We start from the raw sequence: 21,211 nt of genomic DNA, 5'->3' as shown, positions 1-21,211 counted from the left end.
TATCACCGTTCCTTCACTGTCGCTGGGTCAAGATCCTGGAACTCCCTCTCTACCAGCACTGTCAGTGTACCTACACTACATGGACTGCAGCAAAACACAAAGGTGTTAGTACAACGGCACCCAAACCGAGTAAAAATCTGTTTAATAGAGGTTTTAGCTTAGTGATAACAAGTCTGAAGTTTCAAAACTATCCGAGACCCCCAAATTATATTCTGATGAGAAAGGTCATCAATCTGAAATTTTAACGCTGTTTCTCTCCCCACAGATGCTGCCTGACCTGTTCAGTATTTACAGCATTTTCTGTTTTTGTTTCAAATTTCCAGCAAATGCATTATTTTGCTTTTAACAATTGCAGACTTTTAAAGAATCTGCAGCACATTGTCAGGAAATTAAATGCCCAGTAATTATCAAAAAAGGCAAAGGGTAAGAAAAAAGTAACATGAATTTACATGATTTTAAAAGACCTGAATTTCAGGCTGATTTCACAATATCCTTGCTGATTTCACCACACATTCCTTTCTCCATTTAAAAATGTTGCTGCCATTGCTTTTCATTTAATTTGTTGATCAGAATATATTTGAATGCTTTAAGATGGTTTAAAAAGTCAACCTAACCCAGCTATCCTTTCTTTTAGCGTTTTTAGTCCTAGGCCAAATGTGAAAGTAGGAGGCTTAATCTTGACTCATACATGAATAGGTCTAAGGAATAGAATAAACATTTGGGCTAAGTACTTCCTGTACTATAATAAAAGCTTGTAACATAAAGGCAAAGGCTGAAAACATTGTACGCTGTGGCCTCAGCCAAACACTAAAATTACATGTTACATAAGCACTAGCCAAGGTTGTATTATTGTATAAGAATAAAACCAGGTCCTCTTCAGTTCTGTGTATTCAAGGGCCAAAAGCAATGCAGCCACATGGAAGGCCTGAAGGACTGGAGCTAGTCACTCCAGGGCTGGTGTTGTTCTCTACCAGCATGCTCTCAGAAGTAGTCAGAGCCTGGGAACCAAGTTCTATTATTCGCATGTCATTTCATAGACATTTATTAATGGAAGACCAAATCAGCCACTGTACTAAAACTTATCATAAAAACCACTTTTGTGAGAATTATAAGCAGAGTTAGTGTCACCAGACTAACAACTCTATGTTCTGATGGCAACACTTAAGAAGGCCACAATATTATCACCTGGGTGGGCTTGAGTTACAAGTTTGGAGGTGACAGGTGTGAACAGATTGACTTGTTTCTGACAAATCTGTTAATCTCAACCCAAAAATAATGATGGTTAGAAGGGCCAATTGGTTCTAACTGCATTATCAGAAGGTAGCCAATCCCTCTAGCGTCCCAAACCTAAATTGTGGAGATGGCTCCCTCCCTCTCAGGATTGAGAGTAGAGTCACGACAAGTGCACTGGCCATGATATGCCCCACAATCCAAACATATTGGAAAAATATAAGTCCAAGCAAGAGGAAACAGAAAGTTCAATCAAAGTTAAAACATAAGATAGAATTATCAATCAATGTCTTAGGCAGGCCCTGAAACAACAACAGGGAAATGAACATAATGCCAGAGACATGACAAACCCGGATGTAAATATGGTCAAAAGAGAAGTACCCGAGCTGGAAGGGAGTTTAAAAGAAGGAAAATGTGTGAACTAAGTAGAAGTCTGCACTCGGATGTTTGAGCTAAAACAATATAGACCTCTTTTATCCTGTCTCATAATTATGTATTATTTTAAGCATTTTAATCAGTGTCTTTTCTACAAACATATGTCGTTTTGAATTGATTTCTCTATGAATAGACATGTGTATTGTTCTTGAGATACTCCAAGTCACGTTTTGGTTTTGAACTGATTTAAATTGGGAATATTCCTTGGGCTCATGACCTGGGAATACCACATAAAAAGTGATACTTCCCAAGTTTATGGTCATTACAGGGATCCATGGTTCTATGTTGCTTGAAAGTGTGAATATGTTAAGTATGTTCATTTGAATTTAAGATTGGAGATCTAGAAGTGAAGAAAATTTTGTGGCTTATATTTTAAATTGAAGATTGTTGTGGATTATTTTGACTGGGGAAGCTAGTATTGTCAAGTGTCCATAGAGCAAGGTGTAACATGATAACTGGTTCAAACCAGAGTAAAAGGTAACCAACAAAGAAATACAAAGTCACAATCCACAGAGTATACTTCACCATCTGTTAAAAAAAAGGAAAACTTGCATTTCTACAGCACCTTTCATTATCTCATGACATCCCAAAATGCTTTACAGCCAATTAAGTACTTTTGGAGTAAAATCATTTTTGCAACTTAGAAAAGGTTACTTTTCTAAAAAAAAGTTAGCATTCACAAAAAAGGAATATACCCCTACCAAAGGATATTCTGTGACCACAATGATTCTAAACTCAACCCAATAACCTCTTAAGAATGATATTTATGAAAGTTTCAACAGCTCTGGAAAAACAAAGCTTACCCATCCCATCTTGTAGAACTCCCAACAAATTTCTCCTGCACAGATCTCCCCTCCCTTGGTGCATTATGCACGCCTTCTGCTCATTGTCAGGGATGGGATTGTTCAATCAGGTCTTGCTCCTCGCTACCCAAAAAGCAATAGAATTACAGAGACCCACAATCTAACTCTAAAGGCTACAGGAATCACTGCAGTAGGAAACTGAATTATTTGCCGGTCAGGTTATAATTAAGCACTCTTCAATCAAAGAAAGTACATACCTGATACAGAAGAGAACAAAGACATGTAGATAGTAGAGGGCACTAGTATCAGAAATAGCCAATATTCTGAATTTTCCATTTTTTTTATATATAGAATCGAGTACATTGCAACCATATTTTTTCTCTTTACAAAATGCATGAGCCAAGAGATGAAATGAGCTCAGTGATATGAAGTTTGCTGATAGATGTGGGCATATGCTGCCTTGTGCACTTATCTCTGTAACTGTGGGCCATGTTTGGTGTCAATTGTGTGACAAGGCCAAGAGCTGGAGTTGAGTAATATTTGTGGAGAGCTGCAATTTGAGAGATAAGCCAATAGATCAGCATATTAGTACTAGTTTACCTGGCCAACAGAAGCAATGGAAGAGAGTGCTGATGAAGTGATCTGAAGAACTCAGGCTTGAGAAACAACGCATTTATATTTGAAGCTATCAGCTATGTAATTTCAAGTCTCCTCATTACTTGTAACATATATTATCTACTGATATCCATTACCTCCCAGGGCAATCTTCTATTAGTGTGGATCAAGGCTCAATTGTATTCCAGTTTATACTGCAACAGTATAAGGTGATGATGCCATGAGTTTACATTCCATTTCTGAATTTCCAGTAACCCCTGTTTCCATCTCCTCTAGATCAAGGGTTTGCATCTATGTTAATAGGCAGATTCCTTTTGAAAACAGTTCAGATATTTTGTAAACCTTTAGTGTTATCACAAACACTTCAATTTCATAGCATTGTGATAGCAGTGAATGGCCCAATATATAACCTTCAATCTACACTTTTCTAAGTTGTAAGATATATGACTTATCCAAGTTTTTATGGATTTAAATTTTGTTTCAGCAATTTGACTGGTTCTTGGCTGTTTCCAGTCTGTGAATGGCAGCTTAATGAACAACTTGAGGATCTAAATGCTAAATTATGGATGGTTAATGATTAGCAGCTTTTTCTACCTGAATAATAAATGGAATGGATTATAGTTGGTTCAGTTTAGTCAACTGGATGTTTGAGGCAATTATCATGGCTAACAGAGAATGGCCAGTTGAGCCAGAAAAGATTTAATACCCTTTGAATTCACAATGGTTTGAGTATGATATTATGAAAGCAAGCTAGACGCAAGACTTCAATACATAGATATATGTTTAATATTTTATGCTATTTGGTACTGTTGGGCTTAGTAAAACACCTATAAATACAGAATATGAGACTGTCATATAATGTGATCCTGTGCATTTCTGGGACAGCACTGTTAGTTCGGCGCTGAAAAATTGGAAACACAGAATCACACACTGCAGAAGAGGCCCTTCGGCTCAGCAAGCCTGCACTGACACCCTCACCGATGTGAGAAGCACCTGACCTACCTACCTAATCCCATTTACCAGCACTTGGCCCATAGCCTTGAATGCTATGATGTGCCAAGTGCTCATCCAGGTACTTTTTAAAGGATGTGAGGCAACCCGCCTCCACCACCCTCCCAGGCAGCATATTCCAGACCATCACCACCCTCTGGGTAAAAAAGTTTTTCCTCACATTCCCCCTAAACTTCCTGCCCCTCACCTTGAACTTATGTCCCCTTGTGACTGACCCTTTAACTAAGGGGAACATCTGCTCCCTATCCACCCTGTCCATGCCCCTCATAATCTTGTACACCTCAAACAGGACGCCCCTCAGTCTTCTCTGCTCCAAAGAAAACAACCCAAGTCTATCCAACCTCTCCTCAGAATTGAAATGTTTCATCCCAGGCAACATCCTGGTGAATCTCCTCTGCACCCCCTCCAGTGCAATCACATCCTTCTTACAATGTGACGACCAGAACTGCACAGTCCAGCTGTGGCCTCACCAAGGTTCTATACAACTCCAAAATGACCTCCCTACTTTTGTAATCTATGCCTCGATTGATAAAGGCAAGTGTCTCATATGCCTTTCTCACCACCCCACTAACATGCCCCTCCGCCTTCAGAGATCTATGGACACACATGCCAAGGTCCCTTTGTTCCACAGAACTTCCTAGTGTCATGCAGCTTCATGAAAGTCAGTTTTAAATTTCAAATTTCCAGTATCTGCAGTATTTTACTTTTTCTGTGAGTGATTATCTCCTTGCAGTTCAAAATTCTTCACTTTTAGAGGAAAATTCAATCAGTGCAATTTAATATATCATATCTTGGAATGCCTGGGGCACTTTAGCACCATTTAGTGTCACAGACAGAATTAATGTTTTCCCTTTACTGCCCATGATCAGTATGTTTTGTATGAAAGTGGTGTGTATTTTCTTATCCTTGGTCGATGTATTCCAATTGAATGATTCCAGCAGCAAACTTTTGAGAGTTTCAAAATAAAGAAGGTTATTTATTCTCACTCAACCTGAAATAACACAAAGTTTCACTCACTCATCTCACAAAGATTAGATACAGATTAAGATAATATGCTGTTACAGTTTAGAATTATCTCAGTCTCTTTCATGGCAGGCTTGTAGTTTCTTTGATGAAGTCTATGTTTAGGTTAAAGTGAATGTCTTGTAAAGTGAAGGATTCTCAGCAGGCTGCGAAGTTTCTTGTAGTCGATTTTCTAAAAGGTTGGTTCTCAGGTGAACTTTAACTGGAACAAGTTGGCGAATCCTAGTGTCAGGTAGGGTCTCCCACTGTTGAGGTATTGCTGTTTATTACCTTGGCTGCTTGCTGACTTGCAGCTAGTTTGATGGCTTTTTGGTGGAACTTTCTGTCTGCATGCAGCTCCTTGCTAGTTTTTAAAATCAGACAACCAAAATGGTTCCCTCATCATGTGACTTTCACAAGTTCAAAGTCCTTTTTCCAAAACAGGATGATATGTATGTTGATTCCAACCATTCTGTGTTACTTAACATCACAATTCACCCAGCCTTGTTTGGATGAGAGAAACCATCATAATACGATGGAAGATTGATAGAATCCATTCACATCAGTCTTACACACACATGGCAGAATTTTATGACCCCTCCAGCCAGCGAGATCTTCCAGTCCGGCCAAAATCAATGGAATTTTGAATGGCTCACTGCAATATCTGGCCCCACTCCCACCATGGCGGGGTATTAAAATTCCACCCATTGAGTTTCAATGTTCCCTTTTGTCAAAGGTGAAACAGAGAGTAAGATCAGCTGGAATTCTAAAGTCCTTTTGTTTCAGTCCATCCTTAAACAAAGGGATGCATGAATTCCACAGATGGTTGTGAGTGTCCATTTTTAATTAACAGTATTGGCTTGAGACTTAGGACTACCTGAACTCAAAATTTCCAAGGGCCACATGATTTGCAGCAGCCATTTTAATAGCCTGTGTGTGTCCAGTTTTAAAAGTATTGAAAGTTCATAACATACCAGAACATGACATTTTGATCATATGCTTTTTCATGTCAACAGCATATTTAAATGGTTCTAAGCAAACTGCATTTCATTTAATTTCTTGTTCAATTATTCATGATAAGTCTCTGGAGTTTTTATATCCTTATTGCTCTAGCTTTTTGCTGCTGTCTTTTAGATCACCCAAGGGAAATAGTGCTATGAACATTGAGCTTTGTAAGACGGTTGTATTTTGAAATGTCTCCTTTAATTTAAGGTAAAACAAAATACCCTGGAAGGAGGGATGGTGAGAAAAACTCAACTCTGCCCAGAGAGAGGCCCATGTGATTTGGTTGTCATGGGGAAAGAGGTCGAGGTAAAACCATGAGAAAATCAAGTGATAGATATCACATCTCAGCACAAAAAGAGGGGCAGCTGTTTTTTCTGGACAAGCACTCAGATGCAGAGACTTGGGGAGAGACACAGAAACAATTTCTGCTGTGAAAAACAGAGGGAAAAGATTCTTTTGTGTTAGTCACCAGCGGGATGCCATGGGAAACTGATTTTCTGTTAAAAGAGACAGGACCTGTAGAGATTTAAAGACTCCTTTTTAAAAGAGTCACTGGAGTGGGCCTTGCTGCTGGAAGTCAGTTCAGGAATACTCAGAATACTGAGTGGAGCAATTTTCAAAGGGACACTGGAAGTCAACCTCCTGAAGAACCAGATGGATGTTAGGACTGAATCTACAAGGTGTCATGAAAAGCAGATTACAGCCACAAATTATTTATGGGCATATTGAACTTTCTAAAGACCTGTGTTTTTTACAAGAAATACAAGCAAAGACAGTGAGCCAAAGATGGCTGACAATGTAAAGTGGCCACTTTCTGGAAAATTCCTATGTGGATCATACTGACAGACCTGTCCTGAGGGAACATGGAATGTTGTACCTGAAAAGGTGTCATGGTCTTCTTCAAGCAGATGGAACTGAAAGGGAGATAGGAAAGATGCAAAAGACTGAACTTTAATTTCCTGTGGTTGAGGAAATGAAAGACTGATTTTCATATCTCAGCACTCACCCAAAAATCCATCTCCTGTTGTTTTATATCTCAAAATGTGTAAAATTGTCTGAGATAAAAGCAAAATGGACTCTGGGTGCAAGACATGTTTCTCCCTTACAGGAATGCACAGGGAAAAATAGGTTAAAAAAAACTAGCTGCAGAGCACTGCAGTGTATGCTGGTGTGCTGTGGGAGTGGCAGCAACAAGAAGAATCGGTCACTCCTGCAGAAGCAGGCAAAGTCTCATTCTCTCTCTCTGTTGCTGAAGGTAAGGCTCTGCAGGAGCCACAATCAAAAGGAAAAAGGACAGCCTCTCAGCCACCCGGCAGAACCAAGTATCTCCGACTGACTGCAAATCTGACAAAGTCAGCTCTACTGAAATCACCCAACTTAACGACTGCAACTTACTGCTATCTACGCCTCACAGACAAGCAAAGGACTAATCTGCATATTTTTTAAAACATTTATTTGGATTCTTAACTTCTCATTTCTGATCTGCGCATGTGTGTTGCATTTTTAATCATTTTCTCAGGTTTAAGTAACTAATGAACTTACTTTTTCTTTGACTCAAGAAAGCCTGGTTAAATTGGCTTTTTTTAAAAAGTAAATTTGTTTCAAGTGTGAAAAGGTATCAACGGGGAAAGGATATTTTTAAACTCACCTTGTTGCAACCAACCAAGGGGATTGAACAAAGAGGGGAGCCAGCTTATTCCTCCTTACCCGGGATCATAACAAATTGAGGTCCAGTCCTGGTCATAACAAATTGGGGATCTCGTCTGGGAATTTAACAAAATGGGGTCCTCGCCTGGCGACTGGTCATGTCAAAGGCTACATATCTGCTGAGAACATCGTATAATGTACAAATGACTTAAGTATTTTAATTACATTAGTTAATCAATGGGGATGTACCATTTTTAAAGCTTGGTGTATTAGTTGCCTGTTAAGTAATGTTTAGTCCCAGTTGATTTTAGTTTGTTTGTTCAGTAAATGTCTTAAATTGCGAAATCATGCGCAGTTCTTTCCATTGGTCACTGGAAATTGCTGAAGCTAGATAGTTTGCTAACAATCAGCAATATTGTTTTTAACAAAGTTAACCCAGACCAAACAAATTGTGAAACCTTTGGGCCCATCATAAATGCGATCTCAGGACTGTGTACAATCCAATAAATATTTTAAAAAGCAACATGTAGGATGCAAAATCATGGTGAAGTCTTTGCACAGAGGACACTGAAACACCATATAGATTATCAAAATAAAAAGAAAGATTTGCTGCATAGATTGAAAGAAACTGAAACAATCTGTAGTAAAATAAATTATTTTGTGCAAGGGAGTTGAGACAATAAAAACTCACGCAATCTGGATTTTAAATTCTAACCATCACATGCAATCAATTATTAGGGGTTAAGCCTGATGGTGCTGCCAGTACAAGGTGTTTAACAGTGAAATGTGATTTAAAAAAGGAAAAGATTGTCACTTGCATTGCGTGTGCAGTTGTTAAAATGTTTTACAATGTTGTCTTCTGATACTGTCTACCTGACAGTAAGCCTGGGTGGTCTGAGTTTTTAGAGGAAGGCTCAGATTGTTTCACTGAGAAGGCAACACAAGGAAATGATACTCAGAGGCAATGGCAGCAGTCTTTGAATTTACAATGATTAAACTCTGAGTATCCCAAAGTCACAGAAAGATGTTGTTGGTAGTGGGTTGTAAGCAGTTATGCCCTAAACTGTCCATTTACATCAAAGATGAAAGAGAATTGGAATCAGAGATAGCTAGTTAGCATTTATACCTGGATGAAAGTTTAATGCATTTCTCATTGCCCTGGGGAAGAGGGCAGAGGAAGCCATTTTTTAGATCAGGTTACAGGCTTCCCTACAAATCAATGAATATCACAGACAGACAGAAGTTGTGTGGTCAGCAGAGAAAAGGCTGCTTGACTTTGCGAGCTACCACAACTGGATGCGGGAGGAGGAAAGTCTCAAGCCAAAGAGATATGCAACCTGCAGCCATCTAATATTTTGGGAGATTCGTCCTGGCATGGTCAGGGGGAAGAAGAATCAAGAGAACAGGTTTCACTGCTGGTGGTGGATTTAATAAGCTCTCCAAAAATTGAGGAAAGTGCCTGGAGATACTCGGTGAAACAAGCATATCGAAACCCATTGGAAGCTGGGGGCAACTCTGAACTTTTAGCTAAAAGGATTTAATTCCACGGAGACTGCAATGTGTGCTAAATATAAAAAGAGAATGTTCCTCTCTGTAGTTTAAAGTATAAGTTGCTGACAAAAAGAAAATGCCATTTAGTTAACAGTGGTTTAGTCATTTGAAATCTTGACATGTTATTCTTTCAGCTAGTAACTGGAAGTTCAAGTTTCTTATTTAATATTTTCGGTCTCTACAGGATTGTAACAGTGTTAAGAAGTGCTCCCCTGACTTCACTCTGAATGGCCAAGCTCAAATTTTAAATTAATGCTCCTCTGCTTTGGACTCAACAAGGTGAAATTACTTCCCTTGATCTACCCTACCAACTCATTTAATCATCTTACCTCTTAAGCTTCCATACTAAAGGGAATATGAACCTAGGCTATTAAACCTGTCCCCATAATTTAAGCCATTTAGTTCCAGTAAAATTCTGGCAAACCTGCACTACGCACTCCCCAAGGCCAAGACACCATTCCTACGATGTAGTGCCCCGAGCTGAACATAGTATTCTAAATAAAGTTTAACAAGAGCTTTACATAAGTGTAACATAACTTCTACCTTTTTGTATTCCAGCCCCCTTCAGACAAAAGCCAATTTGCAGTAACTAAGTTTAATTATGCCTGTTCATGTCTCATCCTGTTCACTAGCTTTTAGTGATTTCTATACTAAGACTGCTAAAGCTCTCTGCTCACCTACATCTTCTCAACAATCAGAAAACACCAAGATCCAACTTTCTTTCTTAATGCCAAAGTGGTTGACCTCACAGTTGGCCACACTAATCTTCCATCTGCTAGGGTTTTGCCTGTTTACTCAATCTTATCAATGTCCCTTTCAAATATTTTGCACCCATTCACACAATTGACTGTGCCATTTAACTTGAGGTTGTCAGCAACACAGCTCTCTATTCTTTCATCTGAGTAGTTGTAAGTACAGTGAAAAGCTGAGGCCCCTCCACAGGCCCTTGAAAGATATCACTAGTCACATCCTACCAATTTGAGAACATAACTATTAAGCCAATTCTCAGTCTCCTACATCCTAATCAGTTCTCCAGCCATCTCAACAGGTTGCTTCCAATTCCATGCACTCCTTTTTTTTAGTTCATTCATGAGATGTGAGCATTGCTGGCTAGGCCAGCATTTATTGTCTATCCCTAACTGCCCTTGAGAAGGTGATGGTGAGCTGCCTTCTTGAACCACTGCTGTCCACGTGGTGTAGACAGACTCAGAGCTGTTAGGGAGTTCCAGGACTCTGAACCAGCGGCAGTGAGGGACCGGCAATATAGTTCCAATTCAGGGTGGTGAGAGATTTGGATGGAAACATTTTTGGATGGTGTTCCCATGAACCTGCTACCCTTGTCCTTCTAAGTGGTAGAGGTCGCATGTTTGGAAGGTGCTGTTGAAGAAGCTTTGGTGATTTGCTGCAATGCCTCTTGAATATGTTACACACTGCTGCCACTGTGCGTTGGTGGTGGAGGGACTGGATGTTTAAGGTGGTGGATGGGGTGCAAAACAAGTGGGCTGCTTTGTCTTGGATGGTGCTAATCTTCTTCAGCGTTGCTGGAGCTACATTCATCCAGGCAAATGGAGAGTATTCCATCAAACTCCTGATTTGAGCCTTGTAGATGGAGGACAGACTTTTGGGAGCCAGGAAGTGAGTTATTCACTACAGAATTCTGAGACTCCAATCTTTTAGCCAGAATTACTGCTCCAGAATTGCGAGACTTGCTCTTACAGCCACACTATATGGCTGATTTGGTTCAGTTTCTGGTCAATAGTAACCCCAAGGATGTTGATATTTCGGTGGAAACTTACCCAATGCCTTCTGGAAGTCCATATAAATAACATCAATAGACATTTCATTAGCTATCATAGTTTGATTTATGAGTCAACTCTGAAACTCTGAACAAAAGCAAATTCAGCGATTGGAATCTGAAAGGCATTTGCAGTCCTGCTTCAATCACAATGTCTGGACTGGAGCATCTCATGGCGTGTCTCATTGTTCCTGCACACTTCAGCTCAAAATCTTTTAACACAAAATTGCTAGAAATACTTGCTGATAATGAGCACAACAAGGAATCTGAAACCATGATGAAATCCCCTTAACTAATGAAAAATAAACAAAGGAAGGACTGAGAAGGAAAATGATTTAGCACAGAATTGAATGCCGAATCAGGTACAGAGAAACAAAGAGAGGAAAGATTAGATTAAAAGAAAGAAAATGCGACAGAAAGAAAATGCAAAAGAATAAATGAAAAATAACAGTTCCAAAATCTCCAACATTTCAAAACCTGAAGCCATGAATTTCCACATTTTTAATTGTTGGCTTTCTAAGCAAAAGAGAGGTTGATTGGCAGTTACTAAGAAATATTACATGAAAAGGGTACTTCTCCTAGTACTAGACTTAATATTTTGCCTTGAGTTTACTGGCAATTATGTGCAAATATAGCAACATCATGCAAGTCAAGGGAAGGCCACCTTCACAAAGCTAAAGGTGGATAGGCATAAGTCACCCAGCAAACCTGTGGCAATTCATAAGTGAAAGGTTTCACTTCCTCACCACAAGCTCCTGAATAATTTTCACATTAATACACTGTAACTTCTCGAGTCCAGAAATCTTTAGTCTGGAAACACCAGTTGTCTGGAAATGTTTTGAGCAAGCCCAAGCAACTCACAATATCATTTTAGTACAATACTTGGAGCGGAACCACGGAAGATGCAGTATTGGGAAACCTGAAACAATTTTCATTACTGCTTTATGATGTTGTATCACTGCTTTGTGTTTCAGGCAAATATTGACATCTACTGTCTTTTCCGGTTCACACATTTGTAGTCAGGCATTCTAACATCATTGTATAATCCAGAAAATTCTATAATCCAGAAATGACTTGGTACCAAGCATTCTGGATTGCAGAATTTACAGTTTATCTGCTCATATGCCATTCTGTGCAAGTATACATTAGATTTCAGATCCTCAAAGTACATCTTCATCTCAGGTTCAGGCCAGAGTCATTCTGAGGAATACCCAAAAATGTTCAGAATGGTTAAGGAAACTTAAAGATAATCTCAGGAAACGAGGAATAACATGTCAGGGTCCTTCGGGCCACTCAGTTTACATAACCTCTAATAAAGTGCAGCAGAAACGCAAAATTCATGTAACTGCAGTATAGCTTTTTTTTTTATTCCTGACACTAGTTGCTAGTTTATAAGAAAGCCTTGTTCAGGATGGAAGGGTGTTCTGCTTTACTCAAATTTCAGTGCATTTGTGTTCATGCTAAACATTACCTTTTAGGCTTGAACACAACCTTCTGTCCACCTTCAAGAACAAGCAGAGCCTTTAGCTGAGTCCCTTTGTAGCCCACGTCAGCCTTAATGATCTTTTTGGTGGCCATAGCATGTAAAATGGCTCCAAGCTCTGGAGTATCCTCTGGGTACACCTCCCTGGGAACAACCCACTGTGCTGCTATCTCCCATGGTGACTGCAGTGTGTGCTCCAAATTTGGATTCAGTTCAATCTTGAGTTTATCCATCATATGCTGAAAAGAGTGCTGATCCTCTCGGTTAGCTGCAGTGGAGTCTGAGTTGTCAATCAGGAACACTTTTGTAAAAATGAAAATAACAAGGAGTACGGCTAGCAAAACGACACGCTGCTTCAGCTTCATGGTGGCCTCAGATTCAAGATGTTACTGGTATCACAAATGGTCTCAATACAAAAGATTGTGGTAACGGTCCAACATTAACTTCAGCTGAACTTTGTTATCACTTTCATTTCAATAATTGCTGTCCTGAAAGAGAGAGAGAAATATATTGTTAATAGAGCCTTTTTCAAAATGTTTCAAAACACAGCACTGACACAAGTAGTGGAGTGGCTGGTTTCTAATCAGACAGTAATAGATCTGATTTGTCCATCAATCCAATTTATGTGCCATAGATTGCAATAAGCTTAATCAATTTGCATCTAGTCAATAAATACAATTCCTATGCAGCCCAGGGAAAAGAAAATGGGAAAACACAACTACATCTCGTCAGTCAAATAACAACATTAATGGCAGGCACAGAATTATGTGGAATCCTGACCAACTTACCCTACTGGCAAAAGATAACCAGTTGCTCTTGACTGAGAAAATAAAGAAACTAAAACTAGAAGCATAACTCATCTCCAATTAAAACCGGTTCAGTGATCTGAATTACAACTAAGATCCCTAGGTCTTGCAATAATTATCACTCTTGTCTGAAATTTCTCAAAAGCTTGATTGTTACTTCCAGTGTACAGTACTCCAGACTGCACAATAGGTTTGGCAAGATTAAAATTATTTGTTTCATCTTATACTCAAATATCCTCGAAATGTGTAAAGTCAGTCTGGTTATAACCTCATACAAAAGATTGACGAAATTTGAACTCATTAAAAAACTGACGAAATTTTAATTCATTAAAAAAAATTAGATAGAGTTCTGTGCTAAGGAGCCGTCAATCTGTATCCACAGCACCAGAGACATATCAGCAAAAACTCTTGGACTTAAGCCTGGATCCACAAAATTTTGAGGGACAACAAACATGCATGAGTTGTCAGGGCTGTTCTTGTTTGAGGAAAACATGATGAGCTCAATATGCAGAAAAAAGGAACATTAGTTATAGGAGTAGGCAATTAGCTCATCAAGCCTGAAGCGATTCAATGGACAAGCATTCCAAAGACTAATGATCCTCAAAGGAGAAATTCCTCTTCATGTCAGTTTTAAATGGAAGGCCTCTTATTTTTAAATTCTGCTTCCAGTTCCAGATTCCCCACAAGGGAAAACATCCTCTCAACATCTACCCTGTCAAGCCCCCTCAGAATATTATGTTTCATTAAGATCAGTCTTCTACACTCCAATGAGTATAAGTCCAACCTGCTCAACTTTTGCTCACAAGACAATCCCTTCATCGTAGGTATCATCCTAGTGAAGTATATCCCTCCTTAAGAAAAGAGATCAAAACTGTACACAGCACTCCAGGGTGCAGTCTCACCAATGACAAGATTTCCCTACTTTTATACTCTATCCCCCTTACAATAAAGGCCAACACTCCATTTGCCTATTGAATTATTTGCTGAATTGCATGCTAACTTTTTGTGATTCCTGTATGAGGACATCTAGATCCCTATGTACCACAGCACTCTCCAGTCTTTCTCCATTTAAATAATATTCTGCTTTTCTATTCTTCCTGTCAAAGTGGACAACCTCACATTTTTCCTGATCTGCCAAATTTGTCCTTAACCTATCTATGTACCTTTATAGAATCTTGGCATCCTCCCCACACCTTGCTTCCCTACCTATCTTTGTATCATCAGCAAATTTGGCTACAATGCAGTCTGTCTCTTCACCCAAGTCATTAATATGGATCATAAATAATTGAGGCTCCAGCACTGATCCTTGTAGTACCCCACTAGTCACAGTTTGCCAACCTGAAAATGACCTATTTATTCCAGCTGTTTCCTATTAGTTAGCCAATCCTCTATCCATGCTAATCTATCACCCCCAACACCATTAGCTCTTATCTTATGCAGTAACCTTCTCTGTGGTACCTCATCAAATGCGTTTTGGAAATCCAAGTACACTACATCTAATGGTACCCTATTAACAACCCTGCTTGCTACATCCTCAAAGAACTCTAATAAATTTGTCAAGCATGATTTCCCTTCCACAAAACCATGTTGACTCTGCCTGATTTATTATGATTTTCTAAATGTCCTGCTACTACCTCCTTAATAATGTATTCTAGCACTTTCCCAATGACAGCTATTCAGATAAAAGTCCTTAAGTCTCCTGCTTTCTATCTCCCTCCTTTCTTGAATTACAAGTGTTATATTTGTGGTTTCCAATCCGCTGGGACCTGTCCAGAATCTAGGGAGTGCATCCATTATCTCTTCAGCCACTTCTTTTGAGACCCAAGGGTACAGGCCATCAGGTCCAGGCGCTTGTCAGCCTTTAGTCCCATTAACTGTCTCAGTAATTTTTCGATAGTGATCATGATTGTTTCAAGTTCCTCCTTCCCTTTCACCCTCTGCTTTTCTACTATTCTTGGGATGCTTTCTGTGTCTTCTACTGTGAAGATAGATACAAAATACTTGTTCAAAGTCTCTGCCATTTCCTTGTTTCCCCCTGTCTCAACCTCTAAGGGATCAACGCTCACGTTACCTATATACTTGTAGAAGCTTTTACTGTCTGTTTTTATGTTTCTTGCTAGTTTTCTCACATACTCTAATTTCTCCCTCTATGTTCTTAATCATCCTTTGCTGGTTCCTAAAAGACAGGATTGAGAGAAGGCAAAGGAAGGGATAAAAGAAATCACATTAAGGAAAGGGAAGGAAGCGAGGGGAGATAGAGACTGCACATGAGATAGAGCAAGAAAGAGTACATTTATGCCAACTGTCAGCATCCTACAAAAATGCTACAGTAAACTTAACCGACACACTACCAACTGTAATTCTCTACTAACTGCAACTTCTGATGTTCCCAAATACAAATCATCACTTTATCAACCAGAAGCAATTACAAACTTATCCAGAATCCATTCGTGTATACTGCATTATTTTATACTTGTTTGTTTTAATGTATTGCTGAAGACTTGCAAGTAAAAAGAATACTGTCCCTTACTTCCTGAGTACTCGCGTATTAGTTCATGCTACAAGTATTGCACTGTATTCCATTGATAAAGAGAACTCTCCATTAATCGGCATTTTTGATTAACCAGCACCACCCATTCCCTGAGCATGCCGGATAATAAAGATTTTACTGTACTTAAAACAATTCTCATAAAACATACGTTCAGGCCTACAATATGCGGCAGCAGCTAGAATCCCTTAGCGGCAGCATCTCTATTGGAAAACGCTAAGGGAACAGATGCCAATGAAGGTAAAATGGAATGAAGGAAAAAAGGAAATTGGTAACAAGGCGGAATGGGGAACTGCATCAGCCAGCAGGAGAAGGAGGGAGAATGATACCATTAATTAAGGATAAGAGAATGGGGAGGGGGATGTGGAGGGCAGGGTGTGAAACACTGATAACACGGATTTGCTTGAACAACTGTTTAAGCAACAGAAAGTCATGATGAGATAATCAGAGGGGTTTACTGATTCCAACTATATTAGATCTGAATTAATATAAACTGATACCATTAGCCCAAGATGTCTCAGTTATGCACATGCAAATTTAGCTTCTCATCCTGTGGAACTCAGCAATATATCCAAACCAGCTCTAACATCAGTACTAAATACATGAACAAAGGAGGTCACCCCTAAATCAAACACTGTTCAACACGGTCTTAACTCAGTTCCACCTCTCAACTCCTCCCCTGTTGATACATTATCAGACTGCTTACCTGACATCCAAGACTGGGTAAGCAGAAATTTCCTCCAATTAAATATTGGGAAGTTTGAAGGCATGTTTTTCAGTTCCTACTCAAAATTCTGTTCCCTAGCTACCAACTCCATTCCTCTCTGGGCAACAGTCTAAGATTAAGTCAATCTGTTTGCAACCTTGGTGTCACATTTGATCCCAAGGTGAGTTTCCAACCTCAAATTCTTGCAACTGCCAAGACCACCTATAGCCACGTCTGTAACACTGCCTGACTTTAGGTCTAACTCATCTGTTGCTGGAACTCTCATTCATTACTTCCTTATCTCCAGGCTCAACTATTCCAACGCACTGTTGGCTGGTCTCCCACACTCTGCCCTCCATAAAGTTGAGGTCAACCAAACGTTTACTGCTCATTTCTTAAATTGAACCAAGTCCCATTCCCCTGATCAACTCTGTGCTTGCTAACGTTGGTTCCTGATTTTAAAATTCTCATCCTTGTTTTCAAATCCTTCCATGGTCACACACCTCCACATTTCTGGAATGTCCTCCTAACCCACACCTCTCCACTTCTCTAATTCTGGTCCCTTGTGAATAAGCAAAGCTAATCGCTCCATCATTAGTGGCTGTGCCTTCAGCTGTCTGGACCCCAAGCTCTGGAATTCCCTCTTAACACCTCTCCACCTCACTTTCCTTCTTTAAGAAAGTGCTTAAAACCTACCTCTGATCAAGCTTTTAGTCATCTGACCTAATATCTAAAGTGGCTTGGAGTCATACTTCATTACATACTGTTCCTGTGAAGCACATTGGGATGCTAAATCATTACTGTTGTTCTAAACTACAGGCAATGTACTACAAAAATTACAGCTCCACTACAACCACAGTGCACCTGTTCAAAATAACAGCCCTCAAAAGATATGAAATTTGGAAGTATTCTGAACCATGAGGAGGATGGTAGTGTTAAATATCAAAAGGACATGGACTGGTTGGTGGATGGCAGACATGTGGCATATGGAATTCAATGCAGAGAAGTGTGAAGTGATTCACTTTGGTCGGAAAAACAGAGAGAGGCAATAAGGGTAAATTCCAAAGGAGGTGCTGGAGCAGGGGGACCTGGGGGTATTCGTGCACAATTCACTGAAGGTGGTAGGACAGGTGAAAGCAAATGGAATCCTGGGCTTTATTAATAGAGTACAACAGAAAGGAAGTTATGATAAACCTATAAATTCAGTGGTTCGGCCTCAACTGGAGTACTGCATCCTGTTCTGGGCACTGCACCTAAGGAAGGCATTAGAAGGGGTGCAGAAAAGATTCACGAGAATGGTTCTAGGAATGAGGAATTTGAGTTACACAGATGGACTGGAGAAGCTGGGGCTGTTCTCCTTGGAGAAGAGAAGGTTGAGGAGATTTACAGTGATATTCAAAATTATGATGTGTCTGGACAGAGTAGAAAGGGAGAAACTGTTCTTAGTGGTGGGAGGATCAAGAACCAGAGGACCCGGATTTAAGGTGATTGACAAAAGAAACAATGGTGACATGAGGAAAAAACTCTTTTATGCAAGTGATTAAGATCTGGAATGCACTGCCTGAAACATGATGGAGGTATAGTCAATCATGGCTTTCAAAACAAATTGAACCATTGTCTGACGAAGAAAATTTTGCAGGGTTATGGGAAAATAGCAGGCAAGTGGCACTAGGTGAACTGTTCTTGCAGAGAGCTGGCACAGACACAATGGGTTGAATGGCCTCCTTCTCTGCTGTAACGATTCCATGATCTCTTTTCTGATTTTGACTTTTAATGCTTCGAAGAGGTAACCTTTTCTGACACCTGTCTATCACAATGCTTCAGCAAATCCAATTTCTTTTGACTTGTGCTGGATTGGCATATCAATCACTACATCAGCATTGGACTAGAGCTAAAATGACAAGGCAATTTCACTGTTTCTTTGGAAAGCTTCCTAATCCCCACAGGGAACAATGAAACCAATCAAGGTGTGACATTCCGAAATTTAAGGTTGATCTGCCAACTAGTCAATTGATAAAGTAATGTCAATTTCACAATCACTTCAATTTTCTGTACATTATATGATAATCACCAAAAACCTGTTGCAGAGATTAATTTTAGTGATCCATTCAGTACACCAGAAAGTCAACCATATGCAGCTAATAGCACAATGAGTAAGTATCTAATAGGTTGTATTTTGATTCACTGGAAGAAGCCCTTTTGTCTTTTGTTGTCCTATGTCAGTTTGATTGTTAAACTATTATCAGGGAATAGTTACAGCACAGAAATACTGCTAAATCTTAAAATATTTAACATTGTACTTGGAAACAGAGAAAATGAAGACATGACTGCAATAAAAGTGACAGTTTATGAGGAAATAAAATTCTTAGACTAAACCATTTTTATAGGAAACAACGTTTACATGAAACTGGGGCTGTTCTTGGCTATGTGGCATCAAATGGGACAAATGCAAACCACTTACTGGGATGGGCGACCAGGACAACAATGTTCTGAAAGCAAAACACTTGAAAGTGAGCCATTTCAAATTTTGTCACAGCTGAATGATCATAGCTCATTAAAAATAGCAAGCACAGTACTCATGAGAGCCAAAATGTCAGACTACAGTAAAGTACAGTGTGGCGTTCTTGAAATGTCAGTGTTTATTCCTGTTGTTTCTAATTTAATGAGAAATCTGGATTCTGAAGCTAAATATAAACTTGTTGAATATGCGAACCATGTTAAAATGGGGAAAGTATAGACAAAGGTCATTTGGTAGTACAAAACTTGACTATCGCTCAAAATAGGCACAGGTCAAAGCTTTCCGTATTGCCATGGAGAATGTACCAGTTAACTGATGACTGACAGTTAACTGCCAAGCTTCATTGAAATTCAAACCTGGCAGGTTGACTCTGATTAGATAAGGTATTGCCATGGGCAAGGAACCAGAGATTGGCTGTTGCCTATTTTGTTAATGGGCTCCATCCTGCGCTCAAATTCACCTTTCAAATGAGCTCCCTTTTCCTGATGTGCTGGTTGAGAAGTCTGCCAAGAGGTTTACTACTACCGTATATTGCAAGCCTACCTTCACTGGTCAATATATGCACTGGGATTCTTACAGTACCACGTGCTATAAGATTGGCCTTAGTGGCAGCCTCGTAAATAGGGCCCAAGCCATTTTCTCACCATGCAAACTTGATGCTGAAAAAGGGCGTATCAAAGCCATCCTGCCGTTCTGTTCCAAGAACTTCAAGAAATCTCTGCGAGATAATGGCTACCCTGATCAGATCACTGCTCTGATATATATCACGCAAACTCATGAGTAGGCTTAAGGCTAGCACTTTCAGTCCTGAAAGGTGCCCAGACTACCTCCGATTACCCTGGAAAGGTAAGGTATCTCAAAAATTTGAGCAACAGGTGAAGCTAGCCATTTCACGCTGCTACTATGCAGTAGCAACACAAGTGACATTTGCTACTAAAAGAATGCTGCTTTCAAAGCTGAAAGACGTTCTGCCTATTACACAAACAAGTAATGTGATATATGAATTTCAGTGGCAGTGTGATGCTAGGTGTGTAGGCCATAACGTCCCAAAGATTAGGGGATCGTATCAAACATACAGACATACGAATTAGAAGGAGTAGGCCATCTGGCACCTCGAGCCTGCTGTGCCATTCAACAAGGTCACAGCTGATCTGAATGTAACCTCAAACCTGCATTCCTACCTACCTCCAATAACCTTTCACCCCATGTTAATCATGAATCTATCTACCTCTGCTTTAAAATTATTCAAACTCTCTGCTTCCACCGCTTTTTGAAGAAGAGTTCCAAAGACTCACAACCCTCAGAGAAAAAATTTCTCCTCATCTCAATCTTAAATGAGTGACCCCTTGTTCTAGATTCTCCCATAAGAGGAAACATTCTCTCCACATCCACCCTGTCAAGACCCCTCAGGATTTTAAAAGGTTTCAATTAAGTCGCCTCTTACTCTTCTAAATTCCAGTGGATACAAGCCTAACCTGTCCAGCCTTTCCTCATAAGACAATCTGCCCATTCCTGGTAGTAGTCTAGTAAACCTTCTCTGAACTGCTTCTAAAGCATTTACATCTTTCTTTAAATAAGGAGGCCAATACTGTACACAATACTCCAGATGTGGTCTCACCAATGCCTCATGCAACTGAAGCATAACCTCCCTACTTTTGTAATCAATTCCCCTCACAATAAATGATAATATTCTATTAACTTTTCTAATTAAGTGCTGTACCTGCATAATAACCTTTTGTGATTCATGTACTAGGACACCCATTTCCCTCTGAATTTCAGAGCTCTGCAATCTCTCACCATTTAGATAATAAGCTTCCTTTTATTCTTGCTGGCAAAATGAACGATTTCACATTTAGTCACATTATACTTCATTTGCCAGATCTTTGCCCACTCACTTAATCTATCTATGTCTCTTTGTAGCCTTCTTATGTCCTCTTCACAATTTACTTTCCTACCTATCTTTGTGTCGTCAGCAAATTTAGCAAACATTCCTTCGGTCCCTTCATCCAAGTCATTGATACAAATTGTAAAAAGCTGAGGGCCCAGCTGATCCCTG

At 39.6% G+C, this 21,211-nt stretch overlaps 1 protein-coding gene across 6 annotated transcripts in view; it reads right to left on the bottom strand.

Annotated features, from left to right (window-relative positions):
* fam20b (FAM20B glycosaminoglycan xylosylkinase) overlaps positions 1-21,211 on the bottom strand; it is a 187,412-nt gene that overhangs the window by 80,724 nt on the left and 85,477 nt on the right. For all 6 annotated transcript variants that reach the window (XM_041208264.1, XM_041208262.1, XM_041208265.1 and 3 more), the window contains one exon: positions 12,566-13,065. In XM_041208264.1, coding sequence (XP_041064198.1) covers positions 12,566-12,942 — 377 coding nt within the window. In that variant the 5' untranslated portion in view covers positions 12,943-13,065. The remainder of the gene's footprint in view (positions 1-12,565; positions 13,066-21,211) is intronic.

The sequence above is a fragment of the Carcharodon carcharias genome, chromosome 16 (genome assembly GCF_017639515.1).
Source record: "Carcharodon carcharias isolate sCarCar2 chromosome 16, sCarCar2.pri, whole genome shotgun sequence".
Taxonomy (NCBI): Eukaryota; Metazoa; Chordata; class Chondrichthyes; order Lamniformes; family Lamnidae; genus Carcharodon; species Carcharodon carcharias.
The sequence above is the reverse complement of the archived record's forward strand: the minus strand, read 5'-3'. Positions and strand labels throughout refer to the sequence as shown.